This window comes from Rhinoraja longicauda, chromosome 7 (genome assembly GCF_053455715.1).
Source record: "Rhinoraja longicauda isolate Sanriku21f chromosome 7, sRhiLon1.1, whole genome shotgun sequence".
NCBI lineage: Eukaryota > Metazoa > Chordata > Chondrichthyes > Rajiformes > Arhynchobatidae > Rhinoraja > Rhinoraja longicauda.
Window position 1 is genome coordinate 3,122,088 of NC_135959.1, and position 23,590 is coordinate 3,145,677.

General features: G+C 51.3%; 1 protein-coding gene across 1 annotated transcript in view; it reads right to left on the bottom strand.

The window, feature by feature from the left end:
- The window catches only part of LOC144595038 (2-acylglycerol O-acyltransferase 2-A-like), a 37,749-nt gene extending 22,806 nt beyond the window's left edge, over positions 1 to 14,943 (bottom strand). The window contains exons 1-2 of the mRNA XM_078401979.1: positions 14,841 to 14,943; positions 4,963 to 5,141 (exon numbers count right to left, since the gene is read on the bottom strand). Coding sequence (XP_078258105.1) covers positions 4,963 to 5,141; positions 14,841 to 14,934 — 273 coding nt within the window. The 5' untranslated portion in view covers positions 14,935 to 14,943. The remainder of the gene's footprint in view (positions 1 to 4,962; positions 5,142 to 14,840) is intronic.
- Between the last annotated feature and the right edge of the window lie 8,647 nt (positions 14,944 to 23,590).

A 23,590-nucleotide genomic window follows, 5' to 3' on the forward strand; every position in this document is an offset into this window, starting at 1 on the left:
GAGGAAAGACATTCTTGCCATAGAGGGAGTACAGAGAAGGTTCACCAGATTGATCCCTGGGATGGCAGGACTTTCATATGAAGAAAGACTGGATAGACTCGGCTTGTACTCGCTGGAATGTAGAAGATTGAGGGGGGATCTTATAGAAACGTACAAAATTCTTAAGGGGTTGGACAGGCTAGATGCAGGAAGATTGTTCTCGATGTTGGGGAAGTCCAGAACAAGGGGTCACAGTTTAAGGATAAGGGGGAAGTCTTTTAGGACCGAGATGAGAAAGTTTTTTTTCACACAGAGAGTGGTGAATCTGTGGAATTCTCTGCCACAGAAGGTAGTTGAGGCCAGTTCATTGGCTATATTTAAGAGGGAGTTAGATGTGGCCCTTGTGGCTAAAAGGATCAGGGGGTATGGGGAGAAGGCAGGTACGGGATACTGAGTTGGATGATCAGCCATGATCATATTGAATGGCGGTGCAGGCTCGAAGGGCCGAATGGCCTACTCCTGCATCTATTTTCTATGTTTCTATGTTTCTATGTTTAGCTTTGTAAGTAAATTGGTTTGGTGTAAATGTTAAAAAAAAGTGTGTCCCGAGTGTGTGTAGGATAGTGTTAATGTGCGGGGATCGCTGGTCGGTGCGGACGGACTCGGTGGGCCAAAGGGTCTCTTTCCACACTGTATCTCCAAACTAAACTAATCTAAACTAAACAGCACTTGGAGCTACATAGCTTTACGTCCAAGACTGATAAAATCTTAGCGTTAAGCAAATATAATGCACCAACGTCATCTAATGGCTTGCAGTGAATAGCAGCTTTGATCAGCTCTGACTGCCTCATTGGCCTTTGATGAACACGAGCAAAGTTGGAGTAATGTGTTCAGTTTGTTGACACCCTTCAATAGGAAGGATGTTTAGTTTAGTTTAGTTTAGTTTAGAGATACAGCGCGGAAACTGGCCCTTTCGGCCCACCGGGTCCGCGCCGACCAGCGATCCCCGCACACTAACACTATCCCACACACACACTAGACAATAGACAATAGGTGCAGGAGGAGGGCATTCGGCCCTTCGAGCCAGCACCGCCATTCAATGTGATCATGGCTGATCGTCCACAATCAGTACCCCATTCCTGCCTTCTCCCCATACCCCCTGACTCTGCTATCATTACGAGCTCTATCTAGCTCTCTCTTGAAAGCATCCAGAGAATTGGCCTCCACTGCCTTCTGAGGCAGAGAATTCCACAGATTCACAACTCTCTGACTGAAAACGTTTTTCCTCGCCTCCGTTCTAAATGGCCTACCCCTTATTCACATGCCAGTTTATACCAAGCCGATTAACCTACAAACCCGTACGTTTTTGGAGTGTGGGAGACAACCGAAGATCTCGGAGAAAACCCACGCAGGTCACGGGGAGAACGTACAAACTCCGTACAGACCGCGCCCGTAGTCGGGAGCGAACCCAAGTCTCTGGCGCTGTGAGGCAGCAACTCTACCGCTGCGCCAACCGTGACCGCCCTAAATGTTGGAGATGTTGTCAAGCTGGAAAGATTACAGGGAAGATATACGATGATGTTATCAGAACTGGAGGGGCTTGAGCTACCGGGAGAGGTTGGGCAGGCTGGGACTTTACTCCTGTCTCCCTGAGAGTCAGGGGAGAGGGAAACGAGAGATATGTGAAGGTACAAAGGACATCAAATCGAATTAAGAGCCAGCAACGATGATCAAAGAAAGGTGTAGCTAGGGTTGCCAACTGTCCCATATTAGCCGGGACATCCCGTATTTTGGGCTCAATTGGCTTGTCCCATACGGTACTGCCCTTGTCCCGTATTTGGCCCAGGGGGCGCTGTAGGCCTGGACGCTGTAGGCCCGGACGCTGAAGGTCCGGACGCTGTAGGCCTGGACACTGTAGGCCCGGAAGCTATAGACCCGGACCCTGTAGGCCCGGACCCTGTAGGCCTGGACGCTGTAGGCCCGGAAGCTATAGGCCCGGACGCTGTAGGTCCGGACTCTGTAGGTCCGGACGCTGTAGGCCCGGACGCTGTAGGCCCGGACACTGCAGGTCCAGACAGTGTAGGTCCGGACAGTGTAGGTCTCGACAGTGTATGCCCGAACACTGTAGGCCCAGGCGCCGCCTGACGGAGGTTGCCTAGCAGCCCGCCTCACGGCCCGGGTGGCCGCCATTGGTGGAGCGGGAGCACGTGGCCGCTGGCTGGGTGAGGTCACGTGGAGCACGGGGCGGTGACGTCACCTTGTCCCTTATTTGGGAGTGAGATAGTTGGCAACCCCTAGGTGGAGCCCACAACAGCCCACTGTTGGCTGGGTGCCTTATCTCAGTCTATCTTCAGTGGGCCGAAGGGCTGTTTCATCACTGTATTTCCAAAGTTTAGTTTAGTTTAGGGACACTACGCAGAAACAGGCCCTTCGGCCCACTGAGTCCACGCCGACCAGCGATCCCTGCACACTTATACTATCCTACACACACACACGGGACAATTTACAATTATACCAGGCCAATTAACCTACAAATCTGTACATCTTTGGAGTGTGGGAGGAAACCGGAGCACCCGGAGAAAACCCACGCACGCAGGTCACGGGGAGGGCGTACAAACTCCGTACAGACAGCACCCGTGGTCAGGATCAAACCCGGGTCTCTGGCGCTGTGAGGCAGCAACTCTACCGCTGCACCACCTAAAGACCTGTTTCTGCACGACATGAATCTTTGACTCTCGAACGCAGTCAAGCTCTCTCGAACAATCAGTGTGTTTGTATTTTCTGCAATTTGTCCTTGTGTTGGGTAATGCAATGAAGTTGTGTTACCAGGGCACACACGGGTGACATCTCTGGGCTTTTAGTGGCTGGCTGCCGCTGGCCCGAGTGTGTTTTTGTCTTGTTTAGTTTGTTCACTACGAGTTGGCTAACTTTGTTTTCAATCCTTGACCCTTGCCCCTGACCCTTGGAGCTCGAGCACCCGCTTCCCCTAAAAAAAAGTTCAGTACGATGTGTAGAAACACGTTCAGAGCGCTGGAGAAACTGCCTCGGCCTACGCGGACTCCCGGTTGCCAAACGTGTTAACTCCCCCTCTCCCATTCCCACACCGACCTCTCTCCACTGTCAGAACGAGGCCCAGCGCAAATTTGAGGAACTTCAACTCGGGGCGGCACGGTGGCGCAGCGGTAGAGTTGCTGCCTCACAGCCCCAGAGACCCGGGTTCGATCCTGACTACGGGCGCTTTCTGCACGGAGTCTGTACGTTCTCCCCGTAGGTTTTCCCCGGTTCCCTCCCACACTTTCAAGACGTACAGGTTTGTAGGTTAAATGGCTTCAGTAGGTTTCTCCGAGATCTTCGGTTTTCTCCGAGATCTTCGGTTTCCTCCCACACTCCAAAGACTTACAGGTACGTAGGTTAATTGACTGGGTAATATGTAAAAATTGTCCCTAGTGTGTGTAGGATAGTGTTAATGTGCGGGGATCGCTGGGCGGCGCGGACTCGGTGGGCCAAAGGGTCTGATTCCGTGTTGTATGTCTCTAAACTAAACAAAACTACAGCACCTCATATTTTGCTTGGGCAGCTTATAACCCGGCTGTATGAATATTGATTTCTCTAAGTTCAAGTAACCCTTGCATTTCCTCTCTCTCTCCGTTCCTGCCCCAACCTCGTTGTCTGGCCATTTCCACTGTAAACATGCAGGTACAGCAGGCAGTGAAGAAAGCTAATGGCACGTTGGCCTTCACAACGAGAGGGTTTGAGTACAGGTCCTTCTGCAGTTGTACGGGGCCCTGGTGAGACCGCACCTGGAGTATTGTGTGCAGTTTTGGTCTCCCAGTTTGAGGAAGGACGTCCTTGCTATTGAGGCAGTGCAGCGCAGGTTCATCAGGTTAATCCCTGGGATGGCGGGACTGACATATGAGGAAAGATTGGAAAGACTGGGCTTGTATTCACTGGAGTTTAGAAGGATGAGAGGGGATCTAATAGAAACGTATAAATTTACAAAAGGCACGGTAGCGCAGCGGTAGAGTTGCTGCTTTACAGCGAATGCAGCGCCGGAGACTCAGGTTCGATCCTGACTACGGGTGCTGCACTGTAAGGAGTTTGTACGTTCTCCCCGTGACCTGCGTGGGTTTTCTCCGAGATCTTCGGTTTCCTCCCACACTCCAAAGACGTACAGGTATGTAGGTTAATTGGCTGGGTAAATGTAAAAATTGTCCCTAGTGGGTGTAGGATAGTGTTAATGTGCGGGGATCGCTGGGCGGCACGGACTTGGTGGGCCGAAAAGGCCTGTTTCCGGCTGTATATATATGATATGATATGATATGATGGTGACTGGACAAGCTAGATGCAGGAAAAATGTTCCCAATGTTGGGGGAGTCCAGAACCAGGGGCCACACAGTCTAAGAATAAAGGGGAAGCCATTTAAAACTGAGGTGTGAAGAAACTTTTTCACCCAGAGAGTTGTGAATTTGTGGAATTCTCTGCCACAGAGGGCAGTGGAGGCCAATTCACTGGATGAATTTAAAAGAGAGTTAGATAGAGCTCTAGGGGCTAGCGGAATCAAGGGATATGGGGAGAAGGCAGGCACGGGTTACTGATTGTGGATGATCAGCCATGATCACAATGAATGGTGGTGCTGGCTCGAAGGGCCAAATGGCCTCCTCCTGCACCTATTGTCTATTTTTTTCTTCCGTGTTTCTATTTATCCTTTTCCCCAGCCAACAACGGAGCATTGATCGCACCGCCGATGCTAACGCTGTCCTACATTCACTAGGGACAATTTCACAATTTACCAAAGCCAATTAACCTACAATCCTGTACGTTTTTAGAGTGTGGGAGGAAACCGGAGCAACCTGAGAAACAAGACCCATGCAGGTCACGGGGAGAGCGTGCAAACTCCGTACAGACAGCGCCCGTAGTCGGGATCGAACCCGGGTCTCTGGCGCGGTGAGGCAGCGACTCTACCGCTGTGCCACTGATACTCACGTGAATGGGAAAGTAGTCCCGAAAGTAGGCCCACAATCTCAGGCTGCGGATGTAGCGGAAACTGCGGCCTCCACGGTAGGGCGTGCGTCGGTCCCAGAACCACCATGTGGCGTAGAGCACTGATACGAACCAGAGGCGAGTGAAGAGGAGGATGACAAATAGTGCGGCACAACATTGTGCTGTAAGAGGGAATGAGAGAGAAGCCCACGGTCAATGGTGGAACTAGTGGAGAGAGATGGAGCCCTCATTCAATGGTGGAACTAGCAGAGAGAGATGGAGAGAGAGGAGCCCACAGTCAATGGTGGAACGAGTGGAGAGAGATGGAGCCCTCATTCAATGGTGGAAGTAGCAGAGAGAGACGGAGAGAGAGGAGCCCACAGTCAATGGTGGAACTAGCGGAGAGAGATGGAGCCCTCATTCAATGGTGGAAGTAGCAGAGAGAGATGGAGCCCTCATTCAATGGTGGAACTAGCAGAGAGAGACGGAGAGAGAGGAGTCCACAGTCAATGGTGGAACTAGCGGAGAGAGATGGAGCCCTCATTCAATGGTGGAACTAGCAGAGAGAGACGGAGAGAGAGGAGCCCTCAGTCAATGGTGGCACTAGTGGAGAAAGAGACTGTGTGCTTCTCTCTCTCCCTCTCTCTCCGCTAGTTGCACCATTGACTATGGGCTTCTCTCCCACAGTCAATGCTGGCACTAGTGGAGAGCGTGTAGCGTAGAGTGGAGAGCGTGTAGCATAGAGTGGAGAGCGTGGAGCGTAGAGCGTAGAGCCTAGAGCGTAGCAGGTAGAGGGTAGAGTGTAGAGTGTAGATCTAGAGCGTGGAGTGTAGAGTGTATAGCGCATAGTGTAGAGTGTAGAGTGTAGAGAGCGTAGTGTAGAGTATAGAGTGTAGAGTGTAGAGTGTAGAGTGTAGAGAGCGTAGTGTAGAGTGTAGAGTGTAGAGGGTAGAGTGTAGAGAGTAGAGCATAGAGAGTAGAGTGTACAGAGTAGAGCATAGAGCATAGAGAGTAGAGCGCAGAGCGTAGAGTGTAGAGTGTAGAGAGTAGAGCGTAGTGTAGAGTGTAGAGAGTAGAGCATACCACATACAGTATAGATCATAGATCATAGAGTGCAGAGCATAGGGGAATCAAGTGATGGGGAATCGAGGACCAGATGACATAGGTTTAAGGTGAAGGGCAAATGAATTAGATTAGTTTAGAGATACAGCGCGGAAACAGGCCCTTCGGCCCACCGAGTCCGCGCCGCCCAGCGATCCCCGCACACTAACACTATCCTACACACACACACACATACACACAATTTTACATTTATACCAAGCCATTTAACCTACAAACCTGCACGTCTTTGGAGTGTGGGAGGAAACCGAAGATCTCGGAGAAAACCCACGCAGGTCGGGGGGGGGGGGGGGGAACATACAAACTCCGTACAGACGGCGTCCGTAGCCGGGATCGAACCCGGGTCTCCGGCGCTGCATTCGCTGTAAGGCGGCAACTCTACCGCTGCGCCACCGTGACCGCCCGATTTAATGGGAACCAGATGGGCAACTTTTTCACTCAGAGGGATGGTGGGTGTATGGAACGAGCTGCCAGAGGAGGTAGTTGAGGCAGATACTATAACAACATTTGAAAGACGATCGGACAGGTACCTGGATGGATACTCAAGGTTTAGAGTGAATAATGTAATAATAGGAACCGCAGGTGCTTGGAGTTTAAAGGGATATATGGGCCAAACCGCGGGCAGGTGGGAGGAGTGTAGGTGGGGCATCGTGGTTGGCGTGGGCAGGTTGGACAGAAGGGCCTGTTTCAGTGAAGTATGAATCTACAACTATGCCATAATGATAACAAAGAAATCTGCCCACAAAATGCTGGAGTAACTCAGCAGGTCAGGCAGCATCTCAGGAGAGAAGGAATGGGCGACATTTCGGGTCGAGACCCTACCTCACTCAGTCTGAAGAAGGGTCTCGACCCGAAACGTCGCCCATTCCTTCTCTCCTGAGATGCTGCCTGACCTGCTGAGTTACTCCAGCGTTTTGTGAATAAATGCCTTCGATTTGTACCGGCATCTGCAGTTATTTTCTTATACAAAGAAATCTGCCGATGTTCTGGTGACAAGGACCAGACATGGATGGTGAGAACAGCAAAGGGCGAAGTGAGCAGAAAACACCCCAGAACAGAGGGGGGACGAAGCTGTTCCTGAGTCTGGTGGTGTGGTCTTTCAAGCTCAGAGTCACAGAGTGATACAGCGTGGAAGCAGGCCCTTCGGCCCAACTCGACCACACCGGCCAATAATATCCCGAGCTACCCTAGTCCCACTTGGCCCGCACGTGCTTGGCCCATAACACTCCAAACCTGTCCAATCCATCTACCTGTCCAACTGTTTCTAACAGCTTTTTTCCCCCCCACAATCTTTACATGTTGAGCAGGAATAAAGTAAAGTGAATCTGGAGAGTTTAGAGGGAGGTGGAGACAAAATGCTGGAGTAACTCAGCGGGACAGGCAACATCTCTGGAGAGAAGGAATGGGTGACGTTTCGGGTCGAGACCCTTCCTCAGACTGAGAGTCAGGGGAGAGGATGACTCTGGCTCTCTCCCCTCTCCCCTGACTCTGTCTGGAGAAGGGTCTCGACCCATTCCTTCTCTCCAGAGATGCTGCCTGTCCCGCTGAGTTACTCCAGCTTTTTGCGTCTATCTTCAGTTTTAAACCAGCATCTGCAGTTCCTTCCTGCACATGGAGTTTAAAGGGAGTTTAATTGATTTATTATTGTCACGTGTACCAACATTGTGTTACAGCGATGCTGGGAACTGCAGATTCTGGGATCTTGAGCAAAATACAAAGTGCTGGAGGAACTCGACGGGCCAGACGACATCTGTGGTGGGAAATGGACAAGACGACGTGGTGAGACGGGACCAGGTGAAAGATTGTATCAAGATCAAGCGAAGATCTCAAAATCATGCAGGTACAGCAGGCAGTGAAGAAAGCCAATGGAATGTTGGCCTTCATAACAAGAGGAGTTGAGTATAGGAGCAAAGAGGTCCTTCTGCAGTTGTACAGGGCCCTAGTGAGACCGCACCTGGAGTACTGTGTGCAGTTTTGGTCTCCAAATTTGAGGAAGGATATTCTTGCTATTGAGGGTGTGCAGCGTAGGTTAATTCCCGGAATGGCGGGACTGTCATATGTTGAAAGACTGGAGCGACTAGGCTTGTATACACTGGAATTTAGAAGGATGAGAGGGGATCTTATCGAAACGTATAAGATTATTAAGGGGTTGGACACGTTAGAGGCAGGAAACATGTTCCCAATGTTGGGGGAGTCCTGAACAAGGGGCCACAGTTTAAGAATAAGGGGTAGGCCATTTAGAACGGAGATGAGGAAAAACCTTTTCAGTCAGAGAGTTGTGAATCTGTGGAATTCTCTGCCTCAGAAGGCAGTGGAGGCCAATTCCCTGAATGCATTCAAGAGAGAGCTGGATAGAGCTCTTAAGGATAGCGGAGTCAGGGGGTATGGGGAGAGGGCAGGAACGGGGTACTGATTGAGAATGATCAGCCATGATCACATTGAATGGCGGTGCTGGCTCGAAGGGCCGAATGGCCTCCTCCTGCACCTATTGTCTATTGTCTATTGTCTATATCAATTTATTGTCACATGTAGCAAGTAAGGTCCAGTGAAATTTGAGTTACCATGCAGCCACACTAAGTGAAAAGCAACTAGACACACAGCCACATAAAGTAAAATTTAACCTAAACATCCACCACAGCGGATTCCACATTCCTCACTGTGATGGAAGGTAATAAAGTTCAACCATCTTCCTCTTTGTTCACCCGTCGGGGCTGTTGAACCGTCCACAGTCGCCGCTGCCGACTGTCCGAGGCCCTCGCGTCGGGGCGATCGAAACTCCCCGCGTCGGGGCGGTTGAAAGTCTCTCCGCAGCACGGAGCGCCCGAGTCGGCCTCTTCTCACCAGAGACCGCGGGCTTCACGGTGTTAACGTCCACAGGCCCCACGGTTGGAGCTCTCCGCAGTCGATCCCCGGCAAAGGATCGCAGCTTCGCGATGTTAAAGTCTGCACCGTGCCCGCGGCGTGAAGCGCCGGGCCGGTCTCCAGGAATGGCCGCCAACTCCTCGACGTTAGGCCGCAGTGGGGGCGGAGATACGACACGATGAAAACCGTCGAGGTAAGAGATTGGAAAAATGTTTCCCCCAACTCCATCCCACACATAAAACAAACTAAGGAACACTAAAACATGTACTTAAAAGAATAAAATACAGAAGAAAGCTCAGACAGACTGTTGGCGAGGCCGCCAGGGCTGGTGGCGCCACCCGGTGGTTTATCACGGCCTGGTTCAGCAACTTGAATGTCCAGGAATGAGGGAGGTTGCAGGGGAGTGGTGGACACTGCCCGGTCCATTGCGGGTACTGACCTCCCCCACCATCGAGGTGATCTACAGGAGGAATGGCCTCAAAATGGTGGCCAGCATCATCTAAGGCCCACACCACCAGGGCCATGCTCTCATCTCGCTGCTACCATCGGGAAGAAGGTACAGCAGACTGAGAAACGTGACCTCCACGTTCAAGATAGGGCGGTCACGGTGGTGCAGCGGTAGAGTTGCCGCCTTACAGCGAATGCAGCGCCGGAGACCCGGGTTCCATCCCGACTTCGGGCGCTGTCTGTACGGAGTTTGCACGTTCTCCCCGCGACCTGCGTGGGTTTTTCTCCGAGATCTTCGGTTTCCTCCCACACTCCAAAGACGTGCAGGTTTGTAGGTTAATTGACTGGGTAAATCTAAAAATTGTCCCTAGTGGGTGTAGGATAGTGTTAGTGTGCGGGGATCGCTGGGCGGCGCAGACTCGGTGGGCTGAAGGGCCTGTTTCCGCGCTGTATCTCTAAACTAAACTAAACAGCTTCTTCCCAACAACCATCAGGCTCTTGAACACTGCACAACACTAACCTCAGCAACTGCGATCTTCTACGTGTCTTTGGTTGCACGACAGACCATTTAATCCACGCTATGGTTAGCCAGTATTACGGTTATTGATTTATAGTATTATTGATTATTTTATGTTATCTGTGTGTTATTGAGCTCACGGGACTATTAAACATAGAATATAGAACAAAACGGCACGGTGGCGCAGCGGTAGAGTTGCTGCCTTACAGCGAATGCAGCACCGGAGACTCAGTTTCGACCCCGACTACGGGCGCCGTCTGTACGGAGTTTGTACGTTCTCCCCGTGACCTGCGTGGGTTTTCTCCGAGATCTTCTGGTTCCTCCCACATCTCTAAAACAGCACACTAACAGGCCAATATGCCCACGATGTCTGTACCAAACACGAGGCCAAGATAATCTAATCCCCTCTGCCCGCACGTGATTCATGTCCCTCCGTTCCCTGCATATCCACGCGCCTGTCTAAAAGCCTCTTAAACGCCACTATCGTATCTGCCTCCACCCCCACCCCTGGCAGCGCGTTCCAGGCCCCCACCACCCTCTGTGTAAAAACAACTTGCCCCTCACATCTCCCTTAAACTTTGCCCTTTTCACTTAAAGCCGTGCTCTCTAGTTTAGTTTACTTTTTTAGTTCAGTTTAGTTTAGAGATACAGCGCGGAAACAGGCCCTTCGGCCCACCGAGTCCGCGCCGACCAGCGATCCCCGCACACTAACACTATCCTACACACACACACACACACACTAGGGACAATTTACATTCATACCCAGCCAATTAACCTACATACCTGTACGCCTTTGGAATGTTTTGTGTTTTTGTTCTTCTATGCCTGTATGACACTTTGCCAGCCTTCAAGGTGCAACAGAAGTCTTTATTACAGTATAAGAAAATAACTGCAGATGCTGGTACAAATCGATTTATTCACAAAATGCTGGAGTAACTCAGCAGGTCAGGCAGCATCTCGGGAGAGAAGGAATGGCAGTAACTCAATGCTGGCAGCAAGACGACTAAAATGGCTGCAGCCCCACGATCTGACTGTACACTCACACACTGTGTACAGCCAAGGTAACTATATACAAAACATCTCCCTTTGTCCTGTGCAGTGCCACCTGCTGCACAGGAGAAGCAACGGGTCCTCCCACCCCACACAGTCCATCAAACATCACAGAATGTGGGAGGAAACCGAAGATCTCAAAGAAAACCCACGTGGGTCACGGGCAGAGCGTACAAACTCCGTACAGGCAGCGCCGCTAGTCGGGATAGAAACCGGGTCTCTGGCGCTGAAAGTGGTGTAAGGCGGCAACTCTACCGTTGCGCCACCGTGCCGCCCTAGTCTTTGACATTTCCACCCAGGGGGAACAAAGGTCTGACCGTCTATGCTGCGGCACGGTGGCGCAGCGGTAGAGATGCCGCCTTACAGCGAATGCAGCGCCGGAGACCCGGGTTCGATCCCGACTACGGGCGCCGTCTGTACGGAGTTTGTACGTTCTCCCCGTGACCTGCGTGGGTTTTCTCCAAGATCTTCGGTTTCCTCTCACACTCCAAAGACGTGCAGATTTGTAGGTTAATTGACTGGGTAAATGTAAAAACTGTCCCTAGTGGGTGTAGGATAGTGTTAGTGTGCGGGGATCGCTGGGCGGCGCGGACTCGGTGGGCCGAAGGGCCTGTTTCCACGCTGTATCTCTAAATCTAAAAATCAGCCTCTCATAATTTCAGACTTATATCAGGTCTGCCCTCGGCCTTAAAACTGCAGCAGGTAAGCCGTTTCCTTATTGGGCTACTAATTAAACGCTCCTGACCCGGTGACTCTTGGGTTAAAGTACATTTTTGAGGCGGTGTCGTTGTCTTCGACATACATTTGCAAACGCAAACACTTCAGACGCAACAATTTAATCTGCAAATGACGCTGGAATCTTCAGCAAAACTCAAGGGAGCGCAGGAGGGCAGTGGGTGGCCTTACGGAGGCGTACAAAATCATGAGAGGAATCGGTCGGCACAGCAGTAGAGTTGCTACCTCACAGCGCCGGAGACCCGGGTTCGATCCTGACTACGGGTGCCGTCTGTACGGAGTTTGTACCTTCTCCCCGCGACCTGCGTGGGTTTTCTCCGGGTGCTCCGATTTCAATAGACAATAGACAATAGGTGCGGGAGGAGGCCATTCGGCCCTTCGAGCCAGCACCGCCAATCAATGTGATCATGGCTGATCATTCTCAATCAGTACCCCGTTCCTGCCTTCTCCCCATACCCTCTGACTCCGCTATCCTTAAGAGCTCTATCTAGCTCTCTCTTGAATGCATTCAGAGAATTGGCCTCCACTGCCTTCTGAGGCAGAGAATTCCACAGATTCACAACTCTCTGACTGAAAAGGTTTTTCCTCATCTCCGTTCTAAATGGCCTACCCCTTATTCTTAAACTGTGGCCCCTGGTTCTGGACTCCCCCAACATTGGGAACATGTTTCCTGCCTCTAACGTGTCCAACCCCTTAATAATCTTATACGTTTCGATAAGATCCCCTCTCATCCTTCTAAATTCCAGTGTATACAAGCCTAGTCGCTCCAGTCTTTCAACATACGACAGTCCCGCCATTCCGGGAATTAACCTACGCTGCACACCCTCAATAGCAAGAATATCCTTCCTCAAATTTGGAGACCAAAACTGCACACAGTACTCCAGGTGCGGTCTCACTAGGGCCCTGTACAACTGCAGAAGGACCTCTTTGCTCCTATACTCAACTCCTCTCGTTATGAAGGCCAACATTCCATTGGCTTTCTTCACTGCCTGCTGTACCTGCATGCTTCCTTTCAGTGACTGATGCACTTTGACACCCAGATCTCGTTGAACGTCCCCTTTTCCTAACACCATTCAGATAAATAACGCTGGAATCTTCAGCAAAACTCAAAGGAGCGGAGGAGGGCAAGGGGTAGTCTTACGGAGGAGTACAAAATCATGAGAGGAATCGATCGGCACAAAGCGGCATGGTGGCGCAGCGGTAGAGTTGCTGCCTCACAGCGCCGGAGACCCGGGTTCGATCCTGCCTACGGGTGCCGCCTGTACGGAGTTTGTACGTTCTCCCCGTGACCTGGGTGGGTTTTCTCCGGGTGCTCCAATTTCCTCTCACACTCCAAGATGTGCAGGTTTGTAGGTTAATTGGCTTGAAATAATTGTAAATTGTCCCCAGTGTGTGTAGGATGGCGTTAGTGTGCGGGGATCGCTGGTCGGCGCGTACAATTTACATTGTCGTTTGAATGCCAAAGTGTCATAGAGTCAGTCATAAGGAACAGAAACAGGTCCTTCAGTCCGACTTGCCCACACTGACCAACTTGCCCCATCTACACTAGTCCCACCTGCCTGCGTTTGGAACATGTCCCTGTAAACCTTTCCTATCCATGTCTTTAACATGCTGTTATAGTCCCTGCCTCATCTACCTCCTCTGGCAGCGTGTCTCATACGCCCACCATCCTTTGTGTGGATAACATTGCCCCTCAGTTTCCTATTTAAATCTCTCCCCCCTCACCTTAAACCTATAGGAAGGACATCCTTGCTATTGAGGCAGTGCAGCGTAGGTTCACCAGGTTAATCCCCGGGATGGCGGGACTGTCAAATGAGGAAAGACTGGGCTTGTATTCACTGGAGTTTAGAAGGATGAGAGGGGATCTTATAGAGACGTGTAAAATTATAAAAGGACTGGACAAGCTAGATGCAGAAAAAATGTTCCCAATGTTGGGGGAGTCCAGAACCAGGGGCCACACACAGTCTAAGAATAAAGGGGAGGCCATTTAAAACTTAGGTGAGAAGAAACTTTTTCACCCAGGGAGTTGTGAATTTGTGGAATTCTCTGCCACTGAGGGCAGTGGAGGCCAATTCACTGGATGAATTTAAAAGAGAATTAGATAGAGCTCTGGGGGCTAGTGGAATCAAGGGATATGGGGAGAAGGCAGGCACGGGTTACTGATTGTGGATGATCAGCCATGATCACAATGAATGGCGGTGGTGGCTCGAAGAGGCCAAATGGCCTCCACCTGCACCGATTTTCAATGTTTCGATGTTTCTATGTTTCTATGTTTCGATGTTTCTATGTTTCTATGTTTCTATGTTTCTATGTATATCCTCAGGTGCTCAGTTCTCCTACTCTGGGCCTCTGGGCTTCTGGTTCTGGTTGAATACTGTGCAAACACCTCATAACCTCAACACCTTAGAACGGAGATGAGGAAAAACATTTTCAGTCAGAGAGTTGTAAATCTGTGGAATTCTCTGCCTCAGAAGGCAGTGGAGGCCAATTCTCTGAATGCATTCAAGAGAGAGCTAGATAGTGCTGTTAAGGATAGCGGAGTCAGTGGGTATGGGGAGAAGGCAGGAACGGGGTACTGATTGTGAATGATCAGCCATGATCACATTGAGGCTTGTATACACTGGAATTTAGAAGGATGAGAGGAGATCTTATCGAAACGTATAAGATTATTAAGGGGTTGGACACGTTAGAGGCAGGAAACATGTTCCCAATGTTGGGGGAGTCCAGAACAAGGGGCCACATTTTAAGAATAAGGGGTAGGCCATTTAGAACTGAGATGAGGAAAAACTTTTTCAGTCAGAGAGTTGTGAATCTGTGGAATTCTCTGCCTCAGAAGGCAGTGGAGGCCAATTCTCTGAATGCATTCAAGAGAGAGCTAGATAGAGCTCTTAAGGATAGCGGAGTCAGAGGGTATGGGGAGAAGGCAGGAACGGGGTACTGATTGAGAATGATCGGCCATGATCACATTGAATGGCGGTGCTGGCTCGAAGGGCCAAATGGCCTCCTCCTGCACCTATTGTCTATTGTCTTTAAGTGATTATCTCACGCAGGTCGGGGCAAGGGACTGTGCGCCTACCCCGATCTATTCCCCTCGTGATCTTATACGCCAGTCGACCCGAGACGGACGAGGTTAAACGTCAGAGCCACTTACCAAGAGCAAGGAAGGAGAAGACCCACTGAATAACTACCAGAGTCTGCAACCGACGTCGGAACGGGATTCTCAACGGAGCAAAATCGACATGCATTCTGGCGCTGGTCAGGAGACAGCTTGAATGCATGCGGACGCGAGCCTCAATCAGACTGGGTACAAAGTCCTTCTGTACAAACCCACACCTTAACACAATGCCTGTGTTGCAATCACTCGAGCCAGCCTGTGATTGTTGCGTTTATTGTTCTGCAGGAGCCATTGCAAAAATCACCGCAATGTGTGTCGTAGAGTCATAAGAGAGTCACAGAGTGATACAGCACGGAAACAGGCCCAACTCGCCCACACCGGCCAACAATGTCCCAGCTACCCTAGTCCCACCTGCCCGTGCTTGGTCCTTATCCCTCCAAACCTGTCCTATCCATGTACCTGTCCAACTGTTGAGGCCAGTTCATTGGCTATATTTAAGAGGGAGTTAGATGTGCCCTTGTGGCTAAAGGGATCAGGGGGTATGGAGAGATAGGCAGGTACAGGATACTGAGTTGGATGATCAGCCATGATCATATTGAATGGCGATGCAGGCTCGAAGGGCCGAATGGCCTACTCCTGCACCTATTTTCTATGTTTCTATGTTTCTAAACGTTGGGATAGTCCCAGCCTCAACTACCTCCTCTGGCAACTCGTTCCATACACCCACCACCCTCTGTGTGGAAAAGTTACCCCTCGGATTCCTATGAAATCTTTCCCCCTTCACCTTGAACCTATGTCCTCTGGTCCTCGATTCCCCTACTCTGGGCAAGAGACTCTGTGCGTCTCGAGGGGAATCGAGGACCAGAGGACATCAGTTTAAGGTGAAGGGGAAAAGAGTTAATAGGAACCTGAGGGGTAACTTTGTCATGTATCGTTGAGGGGCGGCACGGTGGCGCAGCGGGTAGAGCTGCTGCCTCACAGCGCCAGAGACCCGGGTTTGATCCTGACCTCGGGTGCAGTAAGTGTGGTGTGGAGTTTGCACTGGGATCTTGTAGGTTTCCTCCCACATCCTAAAGACATGCAGGTTTGTAGGTTGGAGACACAAGGAACTGCAGATGTTGGTTTACAAAAAAAAAGACACAAAGTGCTGGAGTAACTCAGCGGGCCGGGCAGCACCTGTCTTTGAAGAAGGGTCTCGACCCAAAACGTCACCCATTCCTTCTCTCCAGAGATGCTGCCTGACCCGCTGAGTTACTCCAGCATTTTGTGATACCTTCGATTTGTACCAGCATCTGCAGTTATTTTCCTACATACGCACACACGCACACACATACATACATACACACACTTACACACACGCACAGACACATACACACACATACGCAAACTTACACACAAACACGCACACATACAGTTACACACACACACACACACACACACACACAGTTACACACACACACTCATGAACACACACACACACACAGTTACACACACACTTACACACACACACTTACACACACACATACACAAACAAACACACACACTCACACACACACTCACTCACATACGCACACACACAAACTTACACACATGCACACACACGCACACACACACACGCACACACACACACACACACACACACACACACACACACACACACACACACACACACACACACACACACACACAGTTACACACACACACCCAGAGTTACACACAGAGTCACACACACACACACACACACACACACACACACACACACACACACACACACACACACACACACACACACACACACACTTAGACTCACACATGGATGGGCAGATTCAGGTTGGGAATTCAGGCTGAAGAAGGGTCCCGACCTGAAACGTCACCCATCCTTTTTCTCCAGAGATGCTGCCTGACCTGCTGAGTTACTCCAGCACTCTGTGTCTATCTGGGACAGATTGATATGCAGGAAATTAGGGCACAGACCGGAGGGCATGAAGTCAGTGAGAGAGAGTTTAAAGGAGATTTGCTGGGATGGTTTAATTTTACACAGAGGGCGGTGGGTGCCTGGAACGCACTGCCAGGGGGTGATGGTGGAGGCAGATACGATAGTGGTGTTTCCGCGGCTTTTAGATGGGCGCGTGGATATACAGGGAACGGAGGGATTATGGATCATGTGCAGGCAGAGGAGATTAACATGGCATCATGTTCGGCACAGGCATTGTGGGCAGAAGGGCCTGTTCCAGTGCTGTACTGTTCCATGTGCAGGAAGGACCTGCAGATGCTGATTTACATCGAAAATAGACACAAAATGCTGGGGTAATTCGGCGGGTCAGGCAGCATCTCTGGAGAGTAGGAATAGGTGACTTTAAGGGCCGGAACCCTTCATCAGACAGTTCTGTGCTGCACTGTTCTGTGTTCTCTGTTCTTTCAGCTCCCTTGCCAAGCTGCGGGTTGGTAAGTCCCCTGAGTTTAGGGTTGCCAACTGTCCCGTATTAACTGGGACATCCCGTATTTTGGGCTAAATTGGTTTGTCCTGTATTAGGCCTGGCGGACGCTGTAGGCCCGGACGATGTAGGCCTGGACGATGTAGGCCTGGACGCTGTAGGCCCGGATGATGTAGGCCTGGACGCTGTAGGCCCGGATGATGTAGGCCTGGACGCTGTAGGCCCGGACGCTGTAGGCCCAGACAGTGTAGGCCCGGAGGTCCGGGCGCCGCCTAACGGAGGCTGCGTAGCTACCCGCCTCCCGGCCCGGGCGGCCGCCATTGGTGGAGCGGGAGCACATGGCCGCTGGCTGGGTGAGGTCACGTGGGGCGCGGGGCAGTGACGTCACCTTGTCCCTTATTTGGGAGTGAGATAGTTGGCACCCCTACCTGAGTTTAGTTTAGTTTAGTTTAGTTTAGTTTAGAACCCAGTGATCCCCACATATTAACACTATCCTACACACACTAGGGACAATTTTACACTTATATCAAGCCAATTAACCTACATACCTGTACGTCTTTGGAGTTTGGGAGGAAACTGAAGATCTCGAAGAAATCCCACAGGGAGAACGTACAAACTCCGTACAGACAGTGCCCGTAGTCGGGATTGTACCCGGGTCTCTGGTACTGTGAGGCAGTAACTCTACCGCTGTGCCACCGTGCTGCCCAGAGTTCTGCCTGTGAATGAGGGTGGGAGCAGAAGACAGATAGACTCCCGACACCTCAAAGCCAGGAGTCGGACTCCCATCAATATGGCTGCAACACGGCACGGTGGCGCAGCGGCAGAGTTATCACCTCACAGCGCTTACAACGCCAGAGACCCGGGTTCCATCCCGACCACGGGCGCTGTCTGTGCGGAGTTTGTTCGTTCTCCCCTTGACCCGCATGGGTTTTCTCTGAGATCGTCTGTTTCCTCCCTCACTCCAAAGACGTGCAGGTTAATGGTAGGGTAATTGGCTTGGTAAATGTAAAAATTGTCCCTAGTGTGTGTAGGATAGTGTTAGTGTGCGGGGATCGCTGGGCGGCGCCGACCCGGTTTTAGATTTAAGATTTAGAGATACAGCGCAGAAACAGGCCCTTCGGCCCACCGGGTCCGCGCCGCCCAGCGATCCCCGCACACTAACACTCTCCTACACCCACTAGGGACATTTTTTTACATTTGCCTAGCTAATTAACCTACCTGTACGTCTTTGGAACAGGTGGGCCAAAGGGCCTGTTTCCGCGCTGTATATCTAAACTAAACGTACAGGATAATTGTAGGTTAATTGGATTGGTATAAATGTAAACATTGTCCCTAGTGGGTTCACAAGTTTACAAGTTCACAAGTTATAGGCCATTCGGCCCATTGAGTCTACTCCGCCATTCAATCATGGCTGATCTCTGTCTCCTAATCCCATTCTCCTGCCTTCTCCCCATAATCCTTGACACCCGTTCTAATCAAGAATTTGTCTATCTCTGCCTTAAAAATACCCACTGACTTGGCCTCCACAGCCGTCTGTGGCAATCAGTTCCACAGATTCACTGCCCTCTGACTAAAGAAGTTCCTCCTCACCTCTTTTCTAAAAGAGCGCCCTTTAATTCTGAGGCTGTGCCCTCTGGTCCTAGACTCTCCCACTAGTGGAAACATCCTCTCCACATCCACTCTATCCAGGCCTTTCATTACTCTGTGAGTTTCAATGAGACTGCAGTGTTTCAGTTCACATGACACATATAAAGCTTTTTGATTCATTTATTTAACTAAAAATACAACCACGTCAAGTCAAGTTTATTCGGTAAGTTTCAATGGCCTCCTCCTGCACCTATTGTTTATTGTCTATTGTCTAAACTAAGAAGGAACCGAGGGTTGTACAGATTTGAGAAAAGGCCCCTTCCCTTCCTGGGCCTGGCCATAGGAGGAGCTGTGAATAGTGATCCATCGGTTTGAATAATTGATTACCCGTGGGATATTTCATTCAGACAGACTGCTCTCCCCACATCCGCCAGACTGACGTGAGCTGAATCGATTGTCACGAGGAAGCTCTGTTATCAATCATCGTAGCTTGGGCCCATCCCATAGAGCGTGGAGCATCGAACAATGGAGCACAGGAACAGGCCCTACGACATGCCGAACAAGGCCAAGCTACACTAATCTCTGTCTGCACGTGATCCACATCTTGGGTTGCCAACTGTCTCGTATTAGCCGGGACATCCCGTATTTTGGACTAAATTGGCTTGTCCCGCCCTTGTCGTGTATTAGGCCCAGGGACGCTGTAGGCCTGGATGCTGTAGGCCCGGACATTGTAGGCCCAGACACAGTAGGCCCGGACGCAGTAGGCCCGGGTGCTCTAGGCCCGAACGCTGTAGGCCCGGACGCTGTAGGCCCGGACGCTGTAGGCCCGGACGCTGTAGGCCCGGACGCTGTAGGCCCGGGCGCTGTAGGCCCGGACACTGTAGGCCCGGATGCAGTAGGCCCGGATGCTCTAGGCCCGGACACTGTAGGCCCGGACGCTGTAAGATACTGGATAAAATCTGTGCCGACCTTCCGGACAAGTGTAGGTCGGTGGGACAGTCTAGGCCCGGAGGCCCGGGCGCCGCCTGACAGAGGTTGTGTAGCAGCCCGCCTCCCGGCCCGGGCGGCCGCCATTGGTGGGGCGGGAGCACGTGGCCGCTGGCTGGGTGAGGTCACGTGGGGCGCGGGGCGGTGACATCGTCTTGTCCCGTATTTGGGAGTGAGATAGTTGGCAACCCCTATCCATTTCCCTCCATTCCCTGCGTATCCACGTGCCTATCTAAAAGCCTGAACTCAGTTCAGATCAGTTTAGTTTATCGTCACGTGCACCAAGCTACAGTTAATGGATATTTTTAAGGCAGAGATACATACAGATTCTTGATTAGTACGGGTGTCAGGGGTTATTTTAGAAGGATGAGAGCGGATCTTATCGAAACGTATAAGATTATTAAGGGGTTGGACACGTTAGAGGCAGGAAACATGTTCCCAATGTTGGGGGAGTCCAGAACCAGGGGCCACAGTTTAAGAATAAGGGGTAGGCCATTTAGAGCGGAGATGAGGAAAAACTTTTTCAGTCAGAGAGTTGTGAATCTGTGGAATTCTCTGCCTCAGAAGGCAGTGGAGGACAATTCTCTGAATACATTCAAGAGAGAGCTAGATAGAGCTCTTAAGGATAGCGGAGTCAGGAGGTATGTGGAGAAGGCAGGAACGGGGTACTGATTGAGAATGATCAGCCATGATCACATTGAATGGTGGTGCTGGCTTGAAGGGCAGAATGGCCTCCTCCTGCGTCTATTGTCTATTGTCTATTATGGGGAGAAGGCAGGAGAATGGGGTTATGAGGGAGAGATAGATCAGCCATGATTGAATGGCGGAGTAGATTTGATGGGCCTAATGGGCAAATTCTACTCCTATCACTTATGACCTTATGACAGTGAAAAGCTTTTGTTGCGTGCTAACCAGTCGGTGGAAAAACAATACATGATTACAATCGAGCCGTACACAGTGTCCCGCAAGTTTGGTGCTAAGCTTGGTTGTATAATGGTGTTAAAGGCAGAGCTGTAGCCTCTCTTATCCAGGGATTAGTGTAGAGCTAGGGCGTTGGCATCGTCCATGGACCTGTTGTGGCGGTAGGTGAACTGCAATGGGTCAAGGTCACTGGGTAGACTTGATTTAATGCCTTCCATAACTGGGGTTGTCGAATGTCCCGTATTAGCCGGCACATCCCGTATTTTGGGCTAAATTGGCTTGTCCAGTATTAGGCCCAGGGGGCGCTGTAGGCCTGGACGCTGTAGGCGCGGACGCTGTAGGCCCGGAGAGTGTAGCCCCGGAGAGTGTAGGCCCGGACGCTGTAGGCCCGGATGTTGTAGGCCCGGACACCATAGGCCCGGAGGCTGTAGGCCCGGAGAGTGTAGGCTCGGACACTGTAGGCCCGGACAGTATAGGGCCGGAGAGTGTAGGCTCGGAGGCCCGGGGCGCCGCCTAACGGAGGTTGCGTAGCAGCCAGCCTCCCGGCCCGGGCGGCCGCCATTGGTGGAGCGGGGAGCACGTGGCCGCTGGCTGGGTGAGGTCACGTGGGGCGCGGGGCGGTGACGTCACCTTGTCCCGTATTTGGGAGTGAGATAGTTGGCAACCCCTATCCGTAACTAGCCTCGCAAAACATTTCCTAATGATGGATGTCAAGGCCACTGGACGGTAGTCGTTCGGCATGAGGTCTTGCTTTTCTTCGGCAGTGGGATGGCGGTGATCCATTCGCCTGCATTTACTCGATGATCCATTCGCTTGCGTTTACTCTGTACAGTATCTGCTTCTCCCAACACAGGCTTCTCCCAATCAGGCACGGGTTACTGATTGTGGACGATCAGCCATGATCGCAATCAATGACGGTGCTGGCTCGAAGGACCAAATGGCCTCCTCCTGCACCTATTTTCTATGTTTCTATGTATCACAGCCCTCAAAAGCGACTTTGAAAGGTTTACAGGGCGATCACGGTGGTGCAGCGGTAGAGTTGCCGCCTCACAGCCCCAGAGACCCCGGTTCCATCCTGACTACGGGCGCTGCCCGTACGGAGTTTGTACGTTCTCCCCGTGACCTGCGTGGGTTGTCTCCGAGATCTTCGGTTTCCTCCCACACTCCAAAGACGTGCAGGTATGTGGGTAAAATTGGCTTGGTAAATGTAAAAAGTGGATATATAGAGGATAGTGTTAGTGTTAGTGTGCGGAGTTTTCCCTCAGTGCTCCGGGATCCTCCCAAATCCCAAAGACGTCTGTACATTGATTGGCCTCCAGTGTGGAGGGAAGTGGATGCAAAAGTGGGATAACATAGAACTGGGGAGAATGGGTGATCGATGGTCAGCGTGGACTCGATGGGCTGAAAGGCCTGTGTCCATGCAGCACCTTACCCTTCCTTATCTCTGCGTGTCTCCCTCTCCTCATTGCCTCAGAAGGCAGTGGAGGCCAATTCTCTGAATGCATTCGAGAGAGCTAGGTAGAGCTCTTAAGGATAGCGGAGTCAGGGGGTATGGGGAGAAGGCAGGAACGGGGTACTGATTGAGAATGATCAGCCATGATCACATTGGATGGCGGTGCTGGCTCGAAGGGCCGAATGGCCTCCTCCTGCACCTATTGTCTACTGTCTCCCGTGACCCTCAGTCTGAAGAAGGGTCCCGACCTGAAACATTACCCATTCCTTTTCTCCAGAGATGCTGCCTGTCCCGCTGAGTTACTCCAGCATTTTATGTCTTCAGTGTAAACCAGCATCTGCAGTTCATGGAAACATAGAAAATAGGTGCAGGAGGAGGCCATTCGGCCCTCTGAGCCAGCACCTCCATTCATTGTGATCATGGCTGATCGTCCACAGTCAGTAACCCGTGCCTGCCTTCTCCCCATATCCCTTGATTCCACTAGCCCCTAGAGCTCTATCTAACTCTCTCTTAAATTCATCCAGTGAATTGGCCTCCACTGCCCTCTGTGGCAGAGAATTCCACAAATTCACCACTCTCTGGGTGAAAAAGTTTTTTCTCACCTCAGTTTTAAATGGCCTCCCCTTTATTCTTAGACTGTGTGGCCCCTGGTTCTGGACTGCCCCAACATTGGGAACATTTTTTCTACATCTAGCTTGTCCAGTCCTTTTATAATTTTATACGTTTCAATTAATCAATCAAACTAAAATTAGAAGTCAGAGCTTAAAACTTGAGTGGGGGCAAAGTTTAAAGAAGATATATGGTTTTTTTTTTAATACATACTGTATCGCACGAAATTGCAGAGAATTGTGGATGCAGCCCAGACCATCACACAAACTAATCTCCCTTCCATTGACTCCATCTACACCTCACGCTGCCTCGGCAAGGCCAGCAGCATCATCAAGGACCAGTCTCACCCCCGGTCACTCCCTCTTCTCCCCTCTCCCATCAGGGCAAGAGGTACAGAAGTGTGAAAACGCACACCTCCAGATTCAGGGACAGTTTCTTCCCAGCTGTTATCTGGCAACTGAACCATCCTATCACCAACTAGAGAGCGGTCCTGAACTACTATCTACCTCATTGGTAGGGTTGCCAACTGTTCCGTATTAGCCGGGACATCCCGGGTATTTTGGGCTAAATTGGTTTGTCCTGTATGGGACCGCCCTGGTCCCGTATTAGGCCCGGGGGGGCGCTGTAGGCCCGGACACTGCAGGCCCGGACGCTGTAGGCCCGGACGCTGTATGCCCGGACGCCGTATGTCTGGACACTGTAGGCTCGGACGCTGTAGGTCCGGACAGTGTAGGCCCGGAGGCCCGGGCACCACCTGACGGAGGTTGTGTAGCAACCCGCCTCCCGGCCCGGGC